At 32.8% G+C, this 21,846-nt stretch overlaps 1 protein-coding gene across 1 annotated transcript; it reads left to right on the top strand.

Annotated features, from left to right (window-relative positions):
* Positions 1-9,315: 9,315 nt before the first annotated feature.
* On the top strand, positions 9,316-16,903 carry LOC123721254 (piggyBac transposable element-derived protein 3-like). The gene is made up of 3 exons (XM_045679457.1): positions 9,316-9,516; positions 9,727-10,318; positions 16,817-16,903. Exons 1-3 carry the CDS (start codon positions 9,503-9,505, stop codon positions 16,901-16,903), a joined length of 693 nt encoding a protein of 230 aa, XP_045535413.1. The 5' UTR covers positions 9,316-9,502.
* Positions 16,904-21,846: the final 4,943 nt, after the last annotated feature.

Below are 21,846 nucleotides of genomic sequence, written 5' to 3'. Positions count from 1 at the left end.
CACTTCGGTGTTCGCGCCGCTCGTTTGCTCCCTTCTCTTATGAAAAAAAAAAAAAAAAAGGATTAAAGGTGTTAAATGGGAATGAAACTAAGAATATAATTGGATAAGCTCGACATTTTCGTTATTCAAAATTTTTTACTTCAAAAGAAATAAATTACATAGTCATTCGTAAGACGTCCTACTTTTAAAACTCAGCATTGACCGCGATAAAGATCTCAGTCTGTTGTATAAAGTGTCTCGAACTGGGAATCGACACCATTCTACTTTATCTTACTATACTGAGCGGAAGTTTTTAAAAAGAAATTTTAAAAAAGTTAAGACAAATGGCGCAGCGCAAGAAAAGTGCCAAATGACGATACACATTTATCAGCTGTTATTTATTGCTTTCAAATGATAACTTGTATTAAATCCAGTAGCGATTTGCAAAGCAAGGTTTGAATTTAGAACAAAATAAGGAATAACTCTTAAATTTACTATCGTTAAAAAGTTAAAAAGGATGATCGGTCGCCCATTTTGCATTTCATTTTTTACTATACGCCTTATACTCTTCTTATCCACATTACCTTTGCGTCAAATTTCATGTCCATCCGTTGACGCAGTTTGCTTTAAAAGGGTTGCAAAGGCTCTAACCGTGGGTTTCTGAGACCAAAAGTAATTCCTGTCATTCTCTTTGACAAAACAAAGATGGTCTCAGAAACCCACGGTGACTTCATCGTTAATAGATGAGATGTTCAATGTAAGAGGAAGTTTATTAAGACGATGGATGCTTTTCAAAAATTTATTTTGTGGCATTAATTATAGAAATACAACTTATACTAAAATAAAAAAAATCAAAATGTCTGCTAAGACACATAGCAAATGTGAAATTTCAATGGACAAGTAGAAAAACAAATCGCACCAAATTTAAAAAAAAAAAATTATTAGGTCTATAAAGAAGTCATTTCAAAAATCTTTCACTAAGCAAGACACAACATAATATGATTCAATCATTTTAATATCTAATTAGAATAAAATAAAGACGTAATAAGAAATAAGCAATTACTCCAAGAAGCGAGATTCAAATTTGAAATTTGTCGTCTCTTATCGCGGCGCGAGGTTTGTCTGTGGAATCGCATTCATCAAAACTTGGAGAAGAGCTTCCCTTCCTAATTAAAGCCGCCGGTTGTTAACTCCCGCCTGACCTTCTAAGAGTTAGAATCTTAAGTAAATACCTATTAATTCTGATGTGAAATTTTATAAATTTCCCTCTCCCTTTACTTCACTCTGTGTGTCCTTTCACGCTATTGTATATTGAAAATAGATATTTTTGTACTGACTTCTTTATAAATTCTAATTCGAGGGGAAAATCATACCCTGCCTTTTTAGGGAAAGGCAGGGTTATGTGAAATTGGACTCACTAAAACCCTCGGTGGCCATCCTCAAGTGCATCTGGTAAGAGCCCAGGGATCTCCAAAGGAACGCATGTAAGCTAATGAAAAATCAAGCGAATATAGAAAGTAGGTTGTGTATAGTTTTTATACTTTTAATTTGTTTTTTTTTTATTATAACTCCAATAAAGTAGGGTAACGTTAACTTTAGTAACGTTATTAATGCCATGTAATTTAAATTCCTCGACAATTTTCAATACAAAATAGCAAACCAGCTCGCAGCAAATTGTTCCATGTATTTCGTCTATTGTTAAAATTACTATGTAATACTGAACAAAACAACTAAATTTGACAAATTAAAGATATTGTTGATAGAATGCAGACAATCTGAATGATATTATGTTTGGTTGTATCTATAGGGACTAATGTTTGGATGTATGGATGTTTGTTATTAGGTATCTCCAGAACGGCTGCATAGATGTCGATGAAATTTTGTGCTGTTATAGAACACAGTCTGGAAGACTTTGAGATACTTTTCACCTTTTTTTATTCTGGGTAGACGAAGTCGCGGGCAAAAGCAAGTAGTAAAATAAATATTACATTTTTTCATGAATTAAAATTAAATTCTCGGTTCACCTAATTAGATTACATTATTGGGACCAACGGGAATTGAATTAATCACGTAGATATGTTTCCAACAGAAGAAAATAAATAAATTAGAAGTAAAGAAACGTCAACAACTCATAAGTATAACACAACATACAAATATCTTGTAAATGTTACTTAAAATTCGTACACTGCAGATCGGGACACTTCTTCTTTCAAGTGGAGGGTCTACTTGCAAGAATCAATTAGCACTTTAAGTCAAAGATTGAGTTAATTTAACGGTTAAGAATATAAAGATATAAATGTCGACAAATAATATCAAACAATCGAAGAAATCCACGACCGTAACATAGACGTTCCTTTTAAAAGTGCAGTCTACCATGAAGCAGACAATAGACGAACAGTACATTGTAATACAACTTTATACGTTGCGCTTTCACTAATAATCAACCAATCGCCAGTACGTTCTTGAAACACGCTATCAAAGTTTTATTCGGAGTAATCTATATAAGACAGTAAAGCGTAGTACATCCTGGGGAGTCCGTTGCTACCGAGAAGACCGGTGTTTGCGAGGACCGGACTCAAGCCTCGCTCTAAAAATCTTATAATTAATTAGTTTAGTGGTAGAGTGGTTCGATTTCGTAAGGTGTTAGCCAGTTTGATAGCTGGCTGGTCTAGAAAGGCCCTCTTCTTCGTCCGGTAGCAAGTTCGACTTCCTTTTGTCATTCAGATATTTTATAGACAAATGAATAAATGCCTAAACTATAAAAAAATAAAGCGTAAAGCAGGAGGCAATAAAAATTGATTCATCGAAAAGAGGCTGTTTTTATAAAGAAAAAAAAATTTAGTCTACCCACTTGTATTCTGTAAAGAACAAGATGAGCCAAATCACAAATATACAGTAGCACCCGCCACACAGATTTATTTAACATAAATAAATGAGACAAATTCCAGTCTCAAGTGATTTAGTAACATTCTTGGAAGACGAGAGAGTTGTGACAGAGAGAATGTTTAATATAAATTACTATTTAGGATGTAGCATATTTATTCATATACACTATGTATATGTATGTATACGAATACACTAAGAATTTACACAAAATAATACTATTTCTATTATGTACTATTAATAAAGTACGTATAGTGCGTGCTTAATACGTACTGACTAATAAAAACCCACGATATTTCAGAGTTTGAGGTGAATTTGGACAAATTGCTAGCGTATTCTTTTTCATCCTAGTATGAAATGCTACTAGGATATAAACCGATACCCGCTAGCGGGTACCGTCTTTGGGTTATAACGGCCACCTAACATCATGTAGGATTGTGGTCAATAACTGGTTTATTTGTTGTAAAAAACTTTTACTTAAATTTAGCTATATCTACTTGATTATTTCAACGTAATAGCTATTATTTCAAATTTACTAAGTTTAGTTGTAATTTTTAAAAATGTAAAGAAAACCTATTTTATGTAGAGACGAGGTCAATCCGTTGCGTGCTCAAAGCACAGATGTCTTGAACGGTCTTAACGACAAATTGCCGCAGCGAGAATAAGTTTCCAAAGCGATCATAACATTATTCTATTTTTATAACAGAAACGTGACTTTTGTTGTAATATTTTTACCTTATTTAAAATTTAATATATAATTGCTGTATACGATACAATGACGGAATCGATTCCTTAAAAAAATTACGCTAACTGTTGGCTCAGAATCGGTTACTAAGGAGCCTTACTGCAGACATCTTTATACTAAATCTCTATATTTAATACTTTAAATATATGAACACGTTAAATTTAATAGATCAATTTAACTCTGAGTAATAATCGAAATATTCTCTACTCTGACAGTCTCTTAAAATCGATTTCATTCGTATTATCTATTTTGACCTCATAACTAAATTAAGTGTAATAATATTTTAAAATTATATCAAAAAGTTCTTCAATCAATTACATCTAGAAATTAAATTCTGTATTCCGTGCCGTATTCCGCGGTTGTTCCAAGTATTGTTTTCATTAATAACAGTGCAATTCCGACGAAACCTCGTCTGCAGCTGTGAAAAACATTCCTTTGTTCTAACAACCGTAATGTTGCATCCGCCAAACATTTTCAAAATATACAAAGATATCAGACTCTGCAATCTACAACTTTATTTGTATCAAAATATTTTTTTGTTATCTTGATTATGTAGAACCAGAAGTGCACCATTTGCATTCATTACATTACATATCTTTAAAATAGGATGTGACCTAAATTATGTAGTCGTCCTTATCGTCATCTTAGCCGATAGGGGTTTGTTACTGGACGATCTCCCACATTGAAAGCAACAGTGACTGATCTCCACCATCATCCAGTATTTAAAGTAGTATCATAGTGGCATACGAAAACTTGATTCGTCTTTGTCAACAGTTTTAGCTGATCGACCTTCACTGTTGCAGTCTTGTATGAATGAATTAAGAAAGGGGAGACGTTTAGAAACAAAACCTGGTGCGCCGAACCTAAATGAGTGTGATAAGGACAGGTTGATGATAATCTCCTCCTGCAGTCCTGTAAACCCATAATTCAGGGTTTTTCTTTTTAGAAGTTTTTTACTTATTTGTAAAAGTAAGTCTTCTTAGTTAGGAGAGGTTACGGTGATCGTAATGAGTAGAATTATAAATTATATGAATTGAAATCGACATAAGTACAGATTAGCTTTGACATAAATCTAAGACTAAATGACTTATAGGTCATCACTAATCAGAGCATAATTTGTAATTGTCACAAACATCATTAACGCTTAGCTGGTAAATCATTTAAATCAAACATGTTTGAATTAATGAATGCTGTTATCGGTAATTAATAGGCAGATCGTGGCTGCGGGGCTTGTCTCATTAATTAGCCAGACGAAGCGTAACAATCAACCGATTGTGGGCACAATGCGTGAGTTTTGCAATGAAATGCTTCAAGCAAATATTTAGGTCAATAAAATTAAAGTTATTCTTCTATTTCGTTCAGCAAGTGTTGAAGTTTGATTTAGTTGTTTATTTAAAATGATAAAGGTTCAAATCAGGGAACAATACCTAAATAACATCAATATAATGATTCTCTGAATAACACACAGTTAGCAGAGGAAGCATTGAAAATGACATCTATGAAGATCAAGAATGAGTGCAACACTAGAAATGTTTCACTCAGAATTGTTAATTAATTCAATGTTACGTCACTAAGAGAGTTAGTGTAGATTTCTGATAAAAAGCATGGTTAAAAACTGTTATGGTTGTACATAGAGGCCACATAATATCCTCTGTGGTCCTAGTTAAGCTATAAACTCAATAGCGGACACCACAAACAAATGGCGTGAACATAATGGCGCTGTGCGGTCACTGTTTATCAAGGTAATTAGTGGCACGGACAAAATAGTTTTTCACTACTTCCTGATTACATATTAAAATTTATAAACCAGTCACAGAAAATTCAAAACAATTTATCTAATATTTATAGCGTACTAGGTAGTCAGACATTCTGATTAGTAGTTTTTAGGGTTCCGTACCTCGAAAGGAAAAAACGGAACCCTTATAGGATAAGATAACTTTGTTGTTCGTCGGTACGCGCAGAACTAGGATCTTCCCCTTCCTATCATTTTCTTATAAGAAAAGGGTGAGAAGGGAACGTGGACTAAAATTAGGCCTCCAGCATGCATACTCATCAGACGAAACGCAGGATTGCTTCCACTTCACACCTGTGTTTTTTATGGTCGTGGTATTGCACCAATCGACCAGGTCCATTCTTGCACACAACAAATACTGTTGTTTCTGGATCTACCACTGAAAGTAGTAATGTAGTCTAGTCAATTAAATTAAAATAAATTTTAGTATGTGTTCGACATTGTAATGTTTTTTAAATTTATTTGAATTTTTTGTTATATTTTTGCTGCTATTGTCATTTCATTCCTCAAAAAGATGTCGTTTAGTTTACAAGAAATCACAATAAAACAAACGAACTCTTAAATTTCTCTCCTTAACTAGTAACCCACATCGTGGGGGGGAGGAGGTACGCTTTTTTTTTTAATACTTCACTTTGCTCAGTTCTTGACATGTTCACCTGAGTTATCATCCATGTCTCTTAGGACTGACTGTCCCTGGATCTGCGCTCGTGACACATTATGCGCTAAAACTATCACTCCCCAATTACCTAAAATTTAAATGACATTATAAATAAATACGCAAAATAACAAATATGTGAACGATACTAATATTGGATAAGTTATAAAGGACACCAATTGACCGGAAAATTACTCTTGGATTGAGTCAAATAACTTAAGATTGCTTGCGTGCTTGTTTAGGATGCTTAAGCCGCAGTCAACCGCTGAAATATGCATGAAATGGACGGCCTTTCATTAAACTTAAAGGATAAAGTCACTGATACGTGAAGCCCCACACACAAAACAACCATCGAGTCTAATAGCATCGTAAAATAAAGGTACTTTTAGACCTCGATTTGCCTTTTAACTGGTAAATAAATCACTAATTTTCGATCAAATGAAATTAACCATTAATCAATATAATAGTAATATTCTAAAGTCAAAAATAATGACGTGTTTTTTTTTATCTGGAATTCGATTCTTATTTCGAGAGTATTCTTAGAAAAGCTTTAAGCCAATTCCAATCTTAAAACAATTCTTCACATACGCATCATGTTCACCATTAGAAAAATGAAAAATTTATCCTGTGCTTGTTTGTGAAAGTAATTTTCGATAAAGCAGTTTGTCGTTGGGGCCGTTCCCCGCAGCTGTGACCGCGGCGCTGCCGATTTTTCCGGTACATTCAGCTTGTACTCGCGTTTATTTTTATTGTTGTTATACGAATTAAGGGCAAAGGGCTTGTTACCGCCTGTTGCGAACAAAACTTTTGCACATAATATTCCTAAAATACTTTGTAATACTTTAATATTTGTACTTTTGCATTTGTTTATTTACATTATTGTTTGTGATATTTGTGTTTTTACGTTTCTATGTACTCTCTGGAGAAGAAAAAATATGATGATCTATTACTCATTAACAAATTCTATTTATCAATCTTTCATGAACTTTGTGATTTAAAATCCAAATCAATGCAAGTAACAATTATTTTATTTTATAGATTCACAAAATAAAAATATCAACCACACTTTTAATATTTTTATTGTTCTAGCTTTTTATAATTGAATTTGGCTTGAATAGTAAATGAGCAATAAATTCATAAAATAAACAAAGAATAAATGAATTAAACAACACGGTATTACGGGTAACGGACAACGTGCTCGGCGCCGACTAAAAATTGAAGCGGTTCATCAGTACTACAGCGTGATTTCACTCCCAATTAAGCTCGTTATTTATGCATTCGGTTAAATTTAGTAGCTCGAGTCTGCGGCCGTATTCTGGTAAACTGCATCTGAGTTGCATTGCACTTTTTTAGGTATTACTTCTGTGTAGATTACAAATATGGTAAATGTATACTCCTCTACTGTTGCAGATGTCGAAGAACGCCAGATTACTTATCATTAGGTGATTTGCTCGTCGTTTGCCTTATAAAAAAATCTTCTGTTTTTAATGATTTAAGAAGGAAATCATGTCAAAATGCATAGAGCGACAGGCATGCACTTCAATGCTTTATGCTTGTATTGTCATATACATTTTGTTTTGTTTTACAGTAGAAATACACATTCACCATTTTCAGTGCACAAAATATAAACACTATTGAAATGTTAACAGTCATTCAAAATTATATTTTCCATTCCAATCTTCTCGGTACTTGTATCATCAAAGTGGCATCTCATTAACCTAGTTTTATAATTTTTAAATTAATTAAAATAATAGTTTTGTTCCAGAATAAGTTTCCAAATAACCCGTGCATGAAACAGGAGTATTTGGCAAGCGCGATGAAAGCCTTGTATCATTTCCAATGAGTCGGGTAATCTCTATGGTGGCTGGGCTTTAAAACATCGCTTATGAAACAGCCAACCATTAATTCAGTCTGATGTTTTTCTCTCTATATTTTAAAATGTTTTTGCTCATTTCTGATACGACTTTTGTTTGGTATATTGATTTTTGTTTTAAGAAAAGGCATATTATAGTGTTTCCTTCTAAAACTGAACAAGATCTCTCAGACGATATATCAATTACAGTTTCTTCCAATGCCTTACCTATGTGTTCTTCCAGACTATTTTCTATATCCTTTAGGCGTTCTGGAGATACCTTCTAACAAACATCCAACCATGCTCATCATCTATGCTTTCGCATTTATACTATTATAGTAAGCTACTTCAACGTCGGTTATATTGACATGCGTAAACATGCATTAAAAATTGCTTAATTGCGTACAAAAACTGAATAGTCGACCCGCTAATTGGTACTTAGTCAACACACAATGGGTGGAATTGAAAATGATTTGCAATTTTAACAGGCTGTCTGCATCCATACAGGAAGTCTCTATATAGAACTTGTTTACTTAAATATGCAAAGCTAGCAGTTATCAACTCTTTGTGCAAAAAATACTAGTAGAATTTATTAAAATTTTCTTTTAATACTTTTACTTTTTGTGATGTAATAATTCATTTAACTTTACGGCAAATTTGTATTCATATTGAGCAAATATTCTTTATTACTGTCATCTGCTGAAAGAGTTTTAATAAGTTAAATCTTTCACCTCAATAAAAACTCTGAGCAATTTCACTTTCGGATTCGACGACTGGAGAAATGTGATTTCTATCTAAAGTTTCGTTTTTTTTTAAATCACGTTATTCTTTTACAGCGGGTATTGACATTTGCATTGTTTCTCTTGTACACAAAGTCGTATATTTGTAAAGCACGTACAAGTCGAAACATCTGACGAAAAGAGTAACATCACTTATATCTTTAGAATTGTTACTCATTTCGTCGCTTGCTTCGAAGTATGTATATATATGTACATTGTCTAACTGCAATGAATACTGATTATTTTGCTCGCTTATTTATTTTATCACAGTATAAGTTTCAGGCCAAATATAAAGTCGTTAAACAAATATTAGATAACCTTACTTCTTTCTTATACTTTTATAGCTTACTAGCTGTGCCAGCCACTTCGTCCGCGTGAAATACTGTTATCGTTTAGCATTTTTTAAGGCTTATTATTTAACTTATCCGACGTGCTATGCGGTTATGTGGACATAGAGGTGCGCCAGGACCGTACTAAATGTAGGTTAGTAGAGTATAGTAGGCGATACTTCAATACAAATTTTCACCCCCACTTTCAACCCCTTTTTCGCGTTAAAATGTAGCCTATGTCTTTCCTCGGGCTCTAGTCTATCTGTGTACCAAATTTAATTTAACCCAGATAAGCCTACTGTCCTATATTTAGGACAGTAGAAATAAAAAAAAATATCAGAATACCCTCTTTATCTAAGATTATTTAGTCTTATGATTTGCAGTAAGAAACGTGTCAGCTTTATTAGAAAAAATAAAAAGACAGTTATTTTAACAGTTTTTACCTTATATTTTACCTTATAAGTGTGTAATAAAAGTGCGTTGCAGACATGGCAAATGACAGGTATGTCTAAAAAGTTATATTTTACTAGTGAGTTGTTTTTTTCTGTGTTAATATCTAGTTGATAACCTTAACTTTTGTACTAAATAAATATTCTAGCAAAATAATATAAATAAATTACGTATAACTTGTTACAAATACTAGCGTACTATATATAGGACAGTAGGATAATATACATGATTTTAGTACAATAATACAACTTTTTCTTTACAGACCGTTAGCTGCGCATGAAATTTTAGATGCTTTAGAAAATGTTTCTGATAATGAAGAAGATTATAGAGAACGACTGATATGTATTCTACCTCCTCCTGTTGATCCTGACTGTCTCACTGACGAAGATTCGGGTGAAGAAGATAATGTAACTTTGAATAATTTGCCACGAAACATTCTGCTTCAACCGGCTGAAGTAATGATTCAAGGGCAGATTATGGTGAGTGATACAGAAGAAGAACCTTCTGATTCTACAGGTCGAACTAAACGTAGGCGTACCTACGCATGGAGAAAACGGGACTTGGCAAAAAATCCCGTGAATTGGCCAGATGTTCAAGGCGCTTGCCAAGATAACCGAATTGGTATACGAGGTAAGAAATGGTACATGCCGTTGCTCACACACATGATTGATCTTGCCGAACATAATGCATGGCAGTTATATAAAATAAATCATGGAAAACTGGATCATCTTGGCTTTCGCAGAAGGGTAGCAATTGCTTTGATTGAATCAAACAGAAAAAATGTCAAAAGAGGGCCTAGCCGACCCTCCCATCATGAACATGCTGATAGTCGTAAAGACCAAATGAATCATCTGGTTATTCCTCAATCGAAGCAAACACACTGTCGTCAATGTCACAAAAAATGTTTGACACGTTGCAAGAAATGTGATGTTGGAGTGTGTGTCAAGTGTTTTGAAACATATCATTCATAAATAGTGTTAATCTAGTAAATTACATATAACAATGGGTAATATAATCAATAGTTATCTAATAAACTACACTTTTTGATTACATTCTGTTTTGTCATAAATGGTCTTTTATTTCCTCTTATTATCCTACTGTCCTACATATAGGACGGCCGTTTCCCTGAAAGCCTTACACTTAATTTTTTTTTCATAATTTTTTTTATGTTGCATAAGATCTAATAAACTAAATAATGTAACTTTTTTCAAAATTTTCAGAAAATTTTAGTTTCAGGCTTATCTGGGTTAAATCGGTTTAGTAGTTTTGGCGTGAAAGCGAGACAGACAGACAGAGTTACTTTCGCATTTATAATATTATAGTAAGGATATAGTAAGGATTACTTAACGAATCAGCACAAAGATTATATTAAGATCAGTTTTATATTAAAAAAATCTTTCCCCAGTGGATTTTAATGATGTCATTAACGCGAGTTGTCATAAACTAGTTCTTTTGAAATATGATTCCTATTCTAATAATTTGTTACAAGATTGTTTTCTTGTAATTCATTTGTTTTTTAATCTAAACGAGATGTAATAAAGTCACGTTCGGTAGAAGCTTCGAGAACTCGAGCTGAATGAATCTGCATTCATAGCTCAAACAATAATATCGATGATTTTCAACGTTAACGATCCACTTGTCTAGTGGGCGCATTGTCTCCATGTTAAAGATTATTATGGATTAGTTTCCTAATGTACTAAAATTAGTAAAAACTATTTTTTTTAATACTAACATTATAAAGATGAATGATTTGTTATTTTGTTTTTGTGTATTGAATAGACTCACTGCACGATCGATTTGAAAAATTCTTTCACTGTTTGGAAAGCTAACCTATCGCCTATATGTACTTAACGTCTATTTTTATTCACTCTTTTTCTCAGGTTGGGTAAAAAAGGACTGGCTGGTTAAATTATCTATTTCTTAATTCTACGTTGATAAATATAAATTAAATAGTTATAGAAATACATATTTTCTAACAGAACTAACCGCGATAGCAGCGCCTCTACCGGACCGGTGAAATAAGCTTGTCTGACATTGCAATTATGAGATAAACTAATGCTTATATTTTAATGTGATAACTATTAATAAAGTATTGATGTACCGAAATAACTCTTTACCATTGATGAAATAATATTTTAATTTTTAATATTATTAATTATTTCGTCTTATCCATATTATCTCAATGTGTCTATTCAGCACCCGACAAGCATTAAGATGCGATGCGTATCTTAGCGAAGCGATTTAAAATCGTTCCATCTTCACAGCACTCGTTCAAATGGGTTCACAGTTCTATGCAGTTGAGTTATTTACTCCTACCTTATACATTACAAATATTAAAATGAGATCGTTCCCTATAGCCCCCAACCCCATGACTCCCTAATGTTTTGGGAGCCTTGTAGAGTATTAAACCTTGCCGTGTATTTGTATTTCTTTCAAATTATTCAATTACCTCGAATACAGGCATAACATTAAGGCCTCTGGTCTATAATTTACTGTATTGATTGTATCCAAACTTCAAGGGAACGATAAAAATGAGTTCAAGTCTAAAAATTCCCCATCCCAAAGCTCGGGGATGCGTATAACCGCGAACATAAAACTGAATTTGTAGGAAAAAATGTAAAAACCACCCTCCGCCTCCCAAAAAGGTCTACACAGCAATATGTTCCATCGAAAGTCACTTAGTAAAATGCGTGAGGGAAATTTGACGAATCACTATTCTGACGTTATATTTAAGTACAATTTTTATTGTTTACTCAGCTTCACTCTATTTTTACCAGAATATTTTTAGTGAGTGTCTTTTAGAATATATTATTTCCATTGTGACCCCTTCAGGTCTAAACTTACCTCCTCAAAATTTTGAAATAAAGGTGTCGTTCGATTTGTATACTTCCCTGGAATGTCGTAGTGTAGAGTCAGTCGGGTTTATTTAATTTTTTAATTAAATGCTTTTTATTTCATTATTTACTAAAAAAATAAGTACAATTATAGTTTTTATATTGGACAAAATATTGTTAGAACTTTTCTATTACACAATCTGTCAGTTAGTAGCTAAGGTTGAGCGTGGGCGAATATATTTTTATTAAACAAAATCCACCCCCACAGTATACGTTTTTCCTTAAGGCTCCCTTAGGAAAATGTTTGAATTTCCGAAAAAAAAAATACTTTAGTGAATTCCTTATTCCATAGGAAATTACTTCAGATACAAATGTGACATGGTTTTTTGGTTAAAGCATATTCAGAATGCTTGCTTGTATTCAATGGATATAGGTTTTTTTTGGTAATTGTTCAAATAAAAAAAAAACAACCTGGTGAAATGGTCAGGTTAGTAAGGATTGTCATTCAATTCCTAACTAAATAACTGTAAGCTGTATAATAACGGAAATAAAGTTTGAATAACGTCTAAGCCCCTTCGTACACAAAGCGACGTAAATCTTCGTAACTAATATTGTATTATTGCATCGCGAGTATCGCGTTGCGCGTACTCTGTACACGGTGTTAAATTGTCGACGACTAGTCGGCTAACACAGGCATACCGACTACACGTTAACTGTATACTCGTAGATTTGTTCCGCTATCTAGAAAATCGCAGTGACTTTTCACACGACGATCTTCACAAATATGTTGCGAGCGACTGACTTTGACGATGACAGATGAAGACAGAAATGTCGCCGACGACGCGACGCTCGCTATGTATTAACCTCTATGATATAGCAAAGCGTAAGTCGGTGGGTTTTGAAGATTTACGTTGCTTAGTACGAAGGGCCCAGAGAACAAAATGTATGCGACATGCGCCAATGTACGAACCTCTGTTATTTATTGTATATTATTTTGTAATAAGTATCCAAGAAGAAATGGATTGCGTTGGAGAACGGAAACGTGTTGATGTGGAACAGAGAGATGTGATGATTAAGGTTAATAGATATGACACATAAGGCTAATAATCCCTATGAAATAAAACGGTCCATAAATGTATTCTAAGCACTGTCTTAATTACGCGGCGGTCCTAAAGATTTTACTTTATATTAGGGTGCGCACACACCGCGGTAAACGCGTCGTAAAGTCCTACGTTTACGAGTATTTGAAAAGATTTACTACCTCACAGGAAGCTTTATTAGGCTTTTGTTTTAGAATATGCTGTTCTTTATATCTTAACTTCTGACGATGCACGCAATTGCCAATTATGCGTATCATTTTTCCAACCACATTAAAGTATTTTTTTTTAATTGATATATTCACTACTTACATGAAAGACGTAGTTAAAGTTAATCGTTTTTCTTTCTTATTAGCTTTAACATCTGCTTAGTAATGTGAACTCATTCCGTAACGTTTTTATCGGCGTCAATGGTAGATTTAATCTACTTCTGTACGTTGAAACAAATGGCATTGTTTTCGATTTGTACATTTTTTGGACGTATCTCGCGATATAAGCCACCTGTGGCCGAATAAATCATTATTATTTCATAAAATCGCTACAAATCGGAGGAATGTGCACTGAATTGGAAATAAAAATATGTATTTTAGGTCACTAGTTATCGTTGCTATTTGTGTTCAAATTTGTTCAGGAGGTAAGTTATTTTGTTCGTTATTTTTTTTTGTAGTACAAAATTATTTGCATCAAAAAAGATGAAAAAACCCCTAATTTACGTATTCATATCACTTATAAACTATTCGTTTTTGAGTCAAAATTTTAAGACCGACTTGTTATTTTTATTGTCATCATTTAAAAATCTTTTTCTTTTTAATGAGTATGTAATGTCCCAAAAACAGCATTGACAAATATCTACAAAATACCTACAAAATGAATAATTTTGATCATATATTTAAAAATAATCCATATAAGCGATTCAAATAAATGTTTTTTATTGATTTCAGAAAAACAGAAACATGAATTTAAACATAAATTGGGTCACCTCAAGGAGATACCAAAAAGATTCGAAGTACAGGATATTAACGCGGAAGCAATATTTACAAAGTATTTACGGGATATTAGAGATTTAGCCAGGGTGGCAAACATGACTGTGAGGTATAAAGTGAAAGTAGAATTGCTAAAACCAGTAAAAAAGAAGGTTAAAAAAATAGAAAAGGGTTATAAGGTGAAAACAAAGAAGTACATTGTACCGTTAAAAAGGAAGAACATGAAACTATCAAATTTCGAAATAATATTGAGGAAACAAGCAGACCAGATGGCGTCAGAAGCGAATGTTGCGATGCAACAAGTTCCAAAATCAACGGAACAAACACCTCATTTTATAACAACAAAGGCGATGTTTAATGGAAAGTATAAACCCATACTAAGACACGTGAAGTCAAATTACACGAAGGTAGTAAAGCCTGTAAGAAACAAAATTATAACGCTAAACTATGAACCAGTGGTACAGTAACATTTTCATTTTTATATTTTTTTACTTTTATAACTTTTGCCTTTTTAAATAGAATAGTAAATATCTTTACAAATATCCGTTGTTTAACATTTTAAAAAACCTTTATAAATTTGTGATGAAATAGGAAAAAGTTGTGATGAGACACCGATACCTCTGGACTGAACCTTAGAAGAGTTAAAAATTATATTTTAAATTAATATAAAACAAAACATTAACAAACTAATAAGTTATATCATGACGTAATATTTAAGTACAAAACTATGAATAATATGTTAAAACTACTAAACTAAACTATATACTTGTACCAAACTAAAAATAAAAATTAACAAACATGAATGAACAGTTACATAAAGTGTAAGTATCACAAAAAGATATATTATAATCAAAGGCACATTAATTTATCGTCACATTTAAGAGTTTTGGATAAACATTTATCCAAGAGTAAATTCGATTTAACCTTGTTTCATACTAGTATAGGAATTTTTCAATCTTTACAAAGTAAAAAAATACTAGTAATATTGAGTTCCTTTTTGTGTAATCTGATCGGCTTACGAGGGGGTGAATGTTGTGCTCGGGCACAACTTAGCAGAAGATGCATCGCGATAGCCGCCGGCACTTACCTTGTTCACGCTGCATGAGATAGTGATGTGAATTGCACATCGATAGGCTAACCTTAAGAATAATGTTGTCTTCAGTTAGTCCATAAATTTAATTAAGCTCTAAAAACAAAATAGTAAGAGTACGTGATATGTATTCCATTTATAATAGGTAGGTATTTTTAGGATTTTAAGTTTCTAAAAAATTAATCAAAAATTAAGTTTTAAATTTTTACACATAACGTGAGAGAAAAGACGCTTGACTGCGACTCGAGCTGCACCATGGGCAATTTAATAAAATTCCAAACAATGAAATTAACCAAAGCTATAAAAATCAGCGTAGTACCACGGCATAGGTAAAGACTAGAATATATATTATATCCACAACTCATGCCTGTAACCCAGAGGGGTAGGCAGAGATTACGGACCTCCATTTGGTGTAGCCAAATGAACCTCCGCAATCCACTTAAATCTTATTTTCAATTGTATCGATAAATAATGTACTTTGAAATAATGTACTGAATTTTTTTTTATAAAACGGACATCACTAGCAAGAGGCGCTACCCATGAAAGTGTTGATGTTATCTGTGTCGCTTTACGTTAGAGTACGCGATGAAACTGACTTGCTTTACTGATGTAAAAGACTTGCAAACTTATATCTTCACAATATTAACAGCAATTTTATTCCAGTAAGACTTTTCCCAGAAGGTTCTTCATTTACATTTGCTATGGAACTTGTTACCTACTAACATAGGTTTTTATTCATTAAAAAATGGGACCACCAGGGGCGGAGTTTCACGGTAACACACATAAAAAATACAGTCGAATTGATAACCTCCTTCTTTTTTTTTTAAGTTATTGACGATGGTATTGACTCAGTGCTTGCACTTTTTTTGAGTCGCACAGGCGCTCTTTTAACGCCGCGTTACAACTTAGCGTTGACGGCAATCGAACTACAATTGCTTAAAAATCACTCTTGGTCCGTATGTGCAACGCTCAAAATGCAACACTGCGTGGTAAAACTGCTGCCATACGAACATATATGTTGAAATACATTTGTTCTATTTGAACCCTTTTTAACGCGCGATATAATAGTGCCCGTGTAAATGCTTAAGATTATAGATTGCATAAATTGGAATTCAAGAAGTTTGAGGTTGACATTTACCACGTTGATAGATAGTAAAACATTCCAAAATAAAAATAAAAAACCGTCTGCTTTGGGTGGATGCAATTTTCGTAGCGTTATATGTAGATTTATATAAACGTGTAACCTTAATCTAAATGCTGTGATGATCTAAAGTTGAAACGAAGCTTTACAAATTTAGAGCTAAAGTGAATAAAGTTAAATATTAAAATAAAGTATCTGTAATTTCAGCGCGTCTTCTTTGATGTTCAATCAGAATTGATCCAAATTTATGAATACAAGGTGAAGGAAAATGCTAATTCAGAATCAACTTTGTGACCCGATTCGAGAACTTTTTGCCATTTGGGAAAATATTAAAACAGTGGGATTTTCGGAAAGAATATTTTTGGCGATAATGAAACTTGTAGCAATATTGAATCTCGCGAAATTAAATCAAGTACAATAGGAATAGAAATACTTCTTTTAAGTACAATAATTCATGCCAAAACTACTGCTAATGTTTTGCAGGACGCAGACACAGAACGTAGTTTAGTAGCGCATTTTGATCAAAAACCAGGAATGTAGTAAAAAATCAATATAACCCACGAACTTCTTTGATATTGTACATATAAAGAAAACAAAAAACCGATGCCAATTGTAGTGCAGTATGCCTCAACATTTGGCGCTTAATGTACCGTTTCATTCGCACGCTGCTGTGAAATGTGTGTTCCTGTGTGGAAGGAATATAAACTGGCTCCTTGAAATAAAACAATAAAAACTATTTCTTCGTGGCTTGTTTTGTAAAGCAATATAATACAAAGAATTTAACAACGTTGCTCTTAATCTCCGAAATAAATTCACAACTGTTGTACTAAGATCCAGAAAAAAGCAATTGTATTTTTTTTAAAACCCGGTTAATAGTTTCAATCATCATAATGATCGTGAGCCGTAGCTACCACTGGACATATTTCTTTCCTAATTCCATTCTTCTCTCAAGCGACTTCTTGGTGTCCTCGTAAGATTATCAGTTTCTCTGGAAGAACGCTTCCAGGCTTCTGATCAGTCTTAATCGATGGATGACTATAACAAGATTTTTCTTTTCTTACAGCTGTTCCACGCTTCTTTTACTTGAAACATCTTTTTTTCCTATCGACGAACAAGTGAGCCTTTAATTTCGTAGGACTTTTCTAACTTCTTACGCCCGACGAATGCAAGTTTGTAAATTAAATCTAAAAGTTTCCGTGATGCGGAATCAGGCGACCCTTGTGTTAGTGGATATCGGTATAAAATGTTTCAGGGTTCGGCGGTGAAACACAATATGTTTTTTAATCGAGTATCGACTAAAAGCTTTTATGATCCTATGGATTTTGTTAGTGTACTAGTAAAATAAAAATAAAACTTCTATACCTAAAATTCCACATATGATAGGTTTAGTTTCGAGTAACTGACATATATCGAAGAATGGAATTGTTGGTTTGATCGGAACTGAATAAATTCAACATATATACAAACTCTTTTAGTTTCTACACAATATATAAGTATTTAGATGAACTTCTAACATTATTAAATAAATAAGTAGATCTTCCCTGAACTGGAAAGCTTATTTAATTTACACTGAACCCTTTAATAAAACCAGAAACGCGCTTAAATTCATCTCCAATTTACACAATCAAAGCATATTCACAACCACGTCCGCAGTCAAAAGTTACAAATTCACTTGACTAGGAACTCCAGAGTGTGGAAACTTTGTTTGCAAGTTCAGGCTCCATTTGACATTATTTAAACTGTGAATAAAATTTGGAGGCGGTTTAAGCTTACGTAAAGAAAAAAGATGTAGTAATTGTTTATAGATACTAGATAAGGTTAATTTAATTAATATTTCCAATACATTAACTTGAATTTTTACCAACGCTAAACCATATCGTGATCTATTTAGATTTCCCCGCCATCTAGGAGCCGTCCATGTAAACAAAAAACTTATACTTAAAGTTTGTTGAGATTGAATATCTTATTAAACTTGCATATTAAAATTTTTTGGTTATTTCACACTTTACAAAACACAACATTTGGATATAATAAGTTATTAAACAAAATGCACATTTTGTTAATGCACAATAACAGATTTTGTTTCAACAAGGTCTTAATAAAATACGTCTCCGAAAGTGAACACAATTATGTCGCTTTATGTGCACAAATGTATTCAACATATCGCAGAATCAGAGCCAAGCGCGAGACATCGTTTAAGCAAAACGTAACAGTTTCAGTCCGTTTATATAACAAACTGCCGCGGGCTTAAATCCGTTTTCAACGCGATGCTCTTGTTCTACAACGACGTTGTTAGACGCTTTGCTGTACATTTTTAGGCGAAACTTTTACACTATATTTTATTCACCCGTTTAATTTAACGTCGAGTTTGAAGTTCTACAATTAACTAGTACTGTTACGTTGTGAATTAGGTTAACAAAGACAATATTCCGCTAAGGTACAAATATCTCTCTATACCAACTTACACCATATATTTTAGAACTTAAGGAACTAACATTGACAATATTACTTTTAATTCTCACCAACGTGGTAATAGTCATCATATCTGTGCAAAATTTCCAGTCTTTACTCAGTATTAGATTGTCTTTTTTACTTAGATATAATCTATTATATGTCGACATCACAGAAGACCGAAGAGCTGACAGTTACCTCGGACAAAGAATTAGTCTAACTATTCAAAGGGGGAACGCTGCCAGTATCTTCAGAACATTGCCTAACGGGAAGGAGAAGGAGATTAGAGAGACTAATGGTATATTTTAGTTTTTACATTATATATTTTAAGGTTTTTAAATGTGTTATTATAAACATCGCTTTTTAAATGCAATAATAATTTAGATATTATAACATGTACTTAAGAGCTTGATGTCTTTATAAACGAGAAATGAAATCAGAAGATTATAATAATACAAGCAGGAAAGTTTTCTCATATGTACGTCGCTCTCGTATGTTAAAACTTTTTATCGTAACAAGCTCTTCATTTCACAGAGCATGATTAATGTTATAACTTCATATTACTGCTGGAAAACTTAAAATTTTACTACTATCACAAATAAAATTTTAAATTTGAATGTTTGCATAAAACTAACATTAAGGGCCTTACAATAAAAAATTTGGACAGTGTTTCAAATATACCTAAACCCTTTTATATCAAGACTGTTGCAAAATTTCATACGTATGCATATCAGCGGCGACTTAAGAGATAAAATACATGTTAAGGTAACTAAGCAGTATTGGACTATATTTTTTTTTATTAATACAGTATTATATATTTAGAAAAACAGCCAATATCAATATACGATTTCGAACCATTTTTATTTATTTAAACATCGCAATAGTAATCGGGAAACATGGTTTATAAGGAGTTCGAATAATTTTTGTACTTCGTTTTATAATCGAGTCCTAGAATCGATTGTTGATTTCATGGATACAAGTAATTATATTGCTTGCTTTACTTTTTTATACGACAAGGGGGCAAACAAGCAGCGGGAACACCAAGGTGGTCATCGACGTCCATGGACATCTGTAATACCAGAGGATTCGCAGATGAATTACCGGCCTTTGAGATGGTGATACGCTTCTTGAAGGACCCTAAGTCCTAAATTTACTTTATTATTTAAATATTTGTACTTTTAAAAATTAATAAATCAGCTTGTAATTATTACCTTTATTAATTTTAACTTAAGTATTTTATGAAGTTGACAAATCCAAAACTGTACCTAAGTAATAAACAGAAGACGAGCAATCAAATTAACATGTGTCAAATGAAGTTAAGTCTTAGAAACTTGTTGAAGATGTTCAGAGTTTACGCCTAACTAAATTTCTAACTTGCTGCTACAAGCTGATACAATGTACAGATACTAGGAAAACAACAAATGGACCCATCAAAGAAGGATTACTTTTGTCTTTAATGCTACAAAATAACCTATCCTTAAAAAAATGAAAAACCCGATTGAGGCTCTAAAATATGAAATCGCTACATCTATTTAAAATAAAGCAAAAAAAGATTTAGCAACAAAAAAAGTTATGGTGAGTGATGTTTTGAGCTAGTTCTTTTCTCTATTTTTTTTAGAATTTCAATAATTTACATAAATATATAACCCACATATGTACTTAAGATTAAGGAAGAAAGAATACAAGAAATCAGGTATAATTTATTTTAACACTTTAGATAGAAAAATATCGCCTATTTAAGTATGGTTTTTAGTATTTTAATATACGTAAAAACAACCGTTAAAAAGGTTAATTATTAATATTACTTAAAGGATTCCATTCATTCGTTTCCATTTCCATAACAGTGGTAGACGCCACAGCAACAACATTCGCTGCACGAATGGGCCTGCTCGCCCGGTGCAATACTCAGACCACACAGAAGACAGACGTCATGTGGGAGCAATTCTGCGTTTCGTCTGATGAGTGCCTAATCTTAGTTCCTTTACCCTTTCCACTATTTTCGTATAAGACATGGATGGGAAGGGGAAGTGGATTTGGAGGGGGATATATCAGCTTTCTATCGATTAAAGGTAGGAAACGCATCTGCAATTGCGGATCTATAAAGGCAGCGGTCGCTTCGCTTTTTAGGTGTATTTAGGTGGCCGCTAGCTCATTACGATATAAAAAAAAAATCAACGCAATAATCCTCAAAAGATTAATTTGTTTTCATCAATGAGACTTTTTAAGTATAACTTAAAAAAAACGAGCCAACATTTAAATGTTTCAATAAATTTTCACTGTTGTCAGGACGTAAATTTATTTTATACGAAAATCCCGTAGTGAAAAGCGTACCTGTAAATGTTATTTATTTAAAAACTAGCTATCGTCCGCGATTCCGTCCGCGCGCAATTAAAAAAAACTTAATGGGGTATGAAAAATAGATAGTAGCCGATTCTCAGACCTTCTGAATATACATATAAAATTTCATAACAATCGGTCAAGCCGTTTCGGAGGAGTATGGTCACAAATATTGTGTCGCGAGAATTTTATATATAAGATATATTATATTTGTCTAACTAAACAAATAATTCATAATAAGCTTTCAACTAGTTATTTTTAATTGAAATAAAAACCACAAATGCAGTATTGAGGTAAACCATTTATTCATTATGATTATTTGTCAAATGAGAGTGGTCTGCAGTAAAAATAATAGCAGAAAACAAACCATTTATCGCATTTAAAGTAGAAAAATATCGTAGAAAGTATGGATGGAGAAAGGATATATATAACGGCTAATTGAAATGTAT

Source organism: Papilio machaon, chromosome 9 (assembly GCF_912999745.1).
Source record: "Papilio machaon chromosome 9, ilPapMach1.1, whole genome shotgun sequence".
Lineage (NCBI taxonomy): Eukaryota > Metazoa > Arthropoda > Insecta > Lepidoptera > Papilionidae > Papilio > Papilio machaon.
This window is presented reverse-complemented; position numbering and strand designations above follow the sequence as displayed.

Excerpts from the sequence above, each read along its gene's own strand:
- LOC123721254 (XM_045679457.1), top strand. Across the intron at positions 10,319-16,816 it reads AAGACCAAATGAATCATCTG|CGCGTCTTCTTTGATGTTCA; the intron begins GTTATTCCTCAA and ends CTGTAATTTCAG.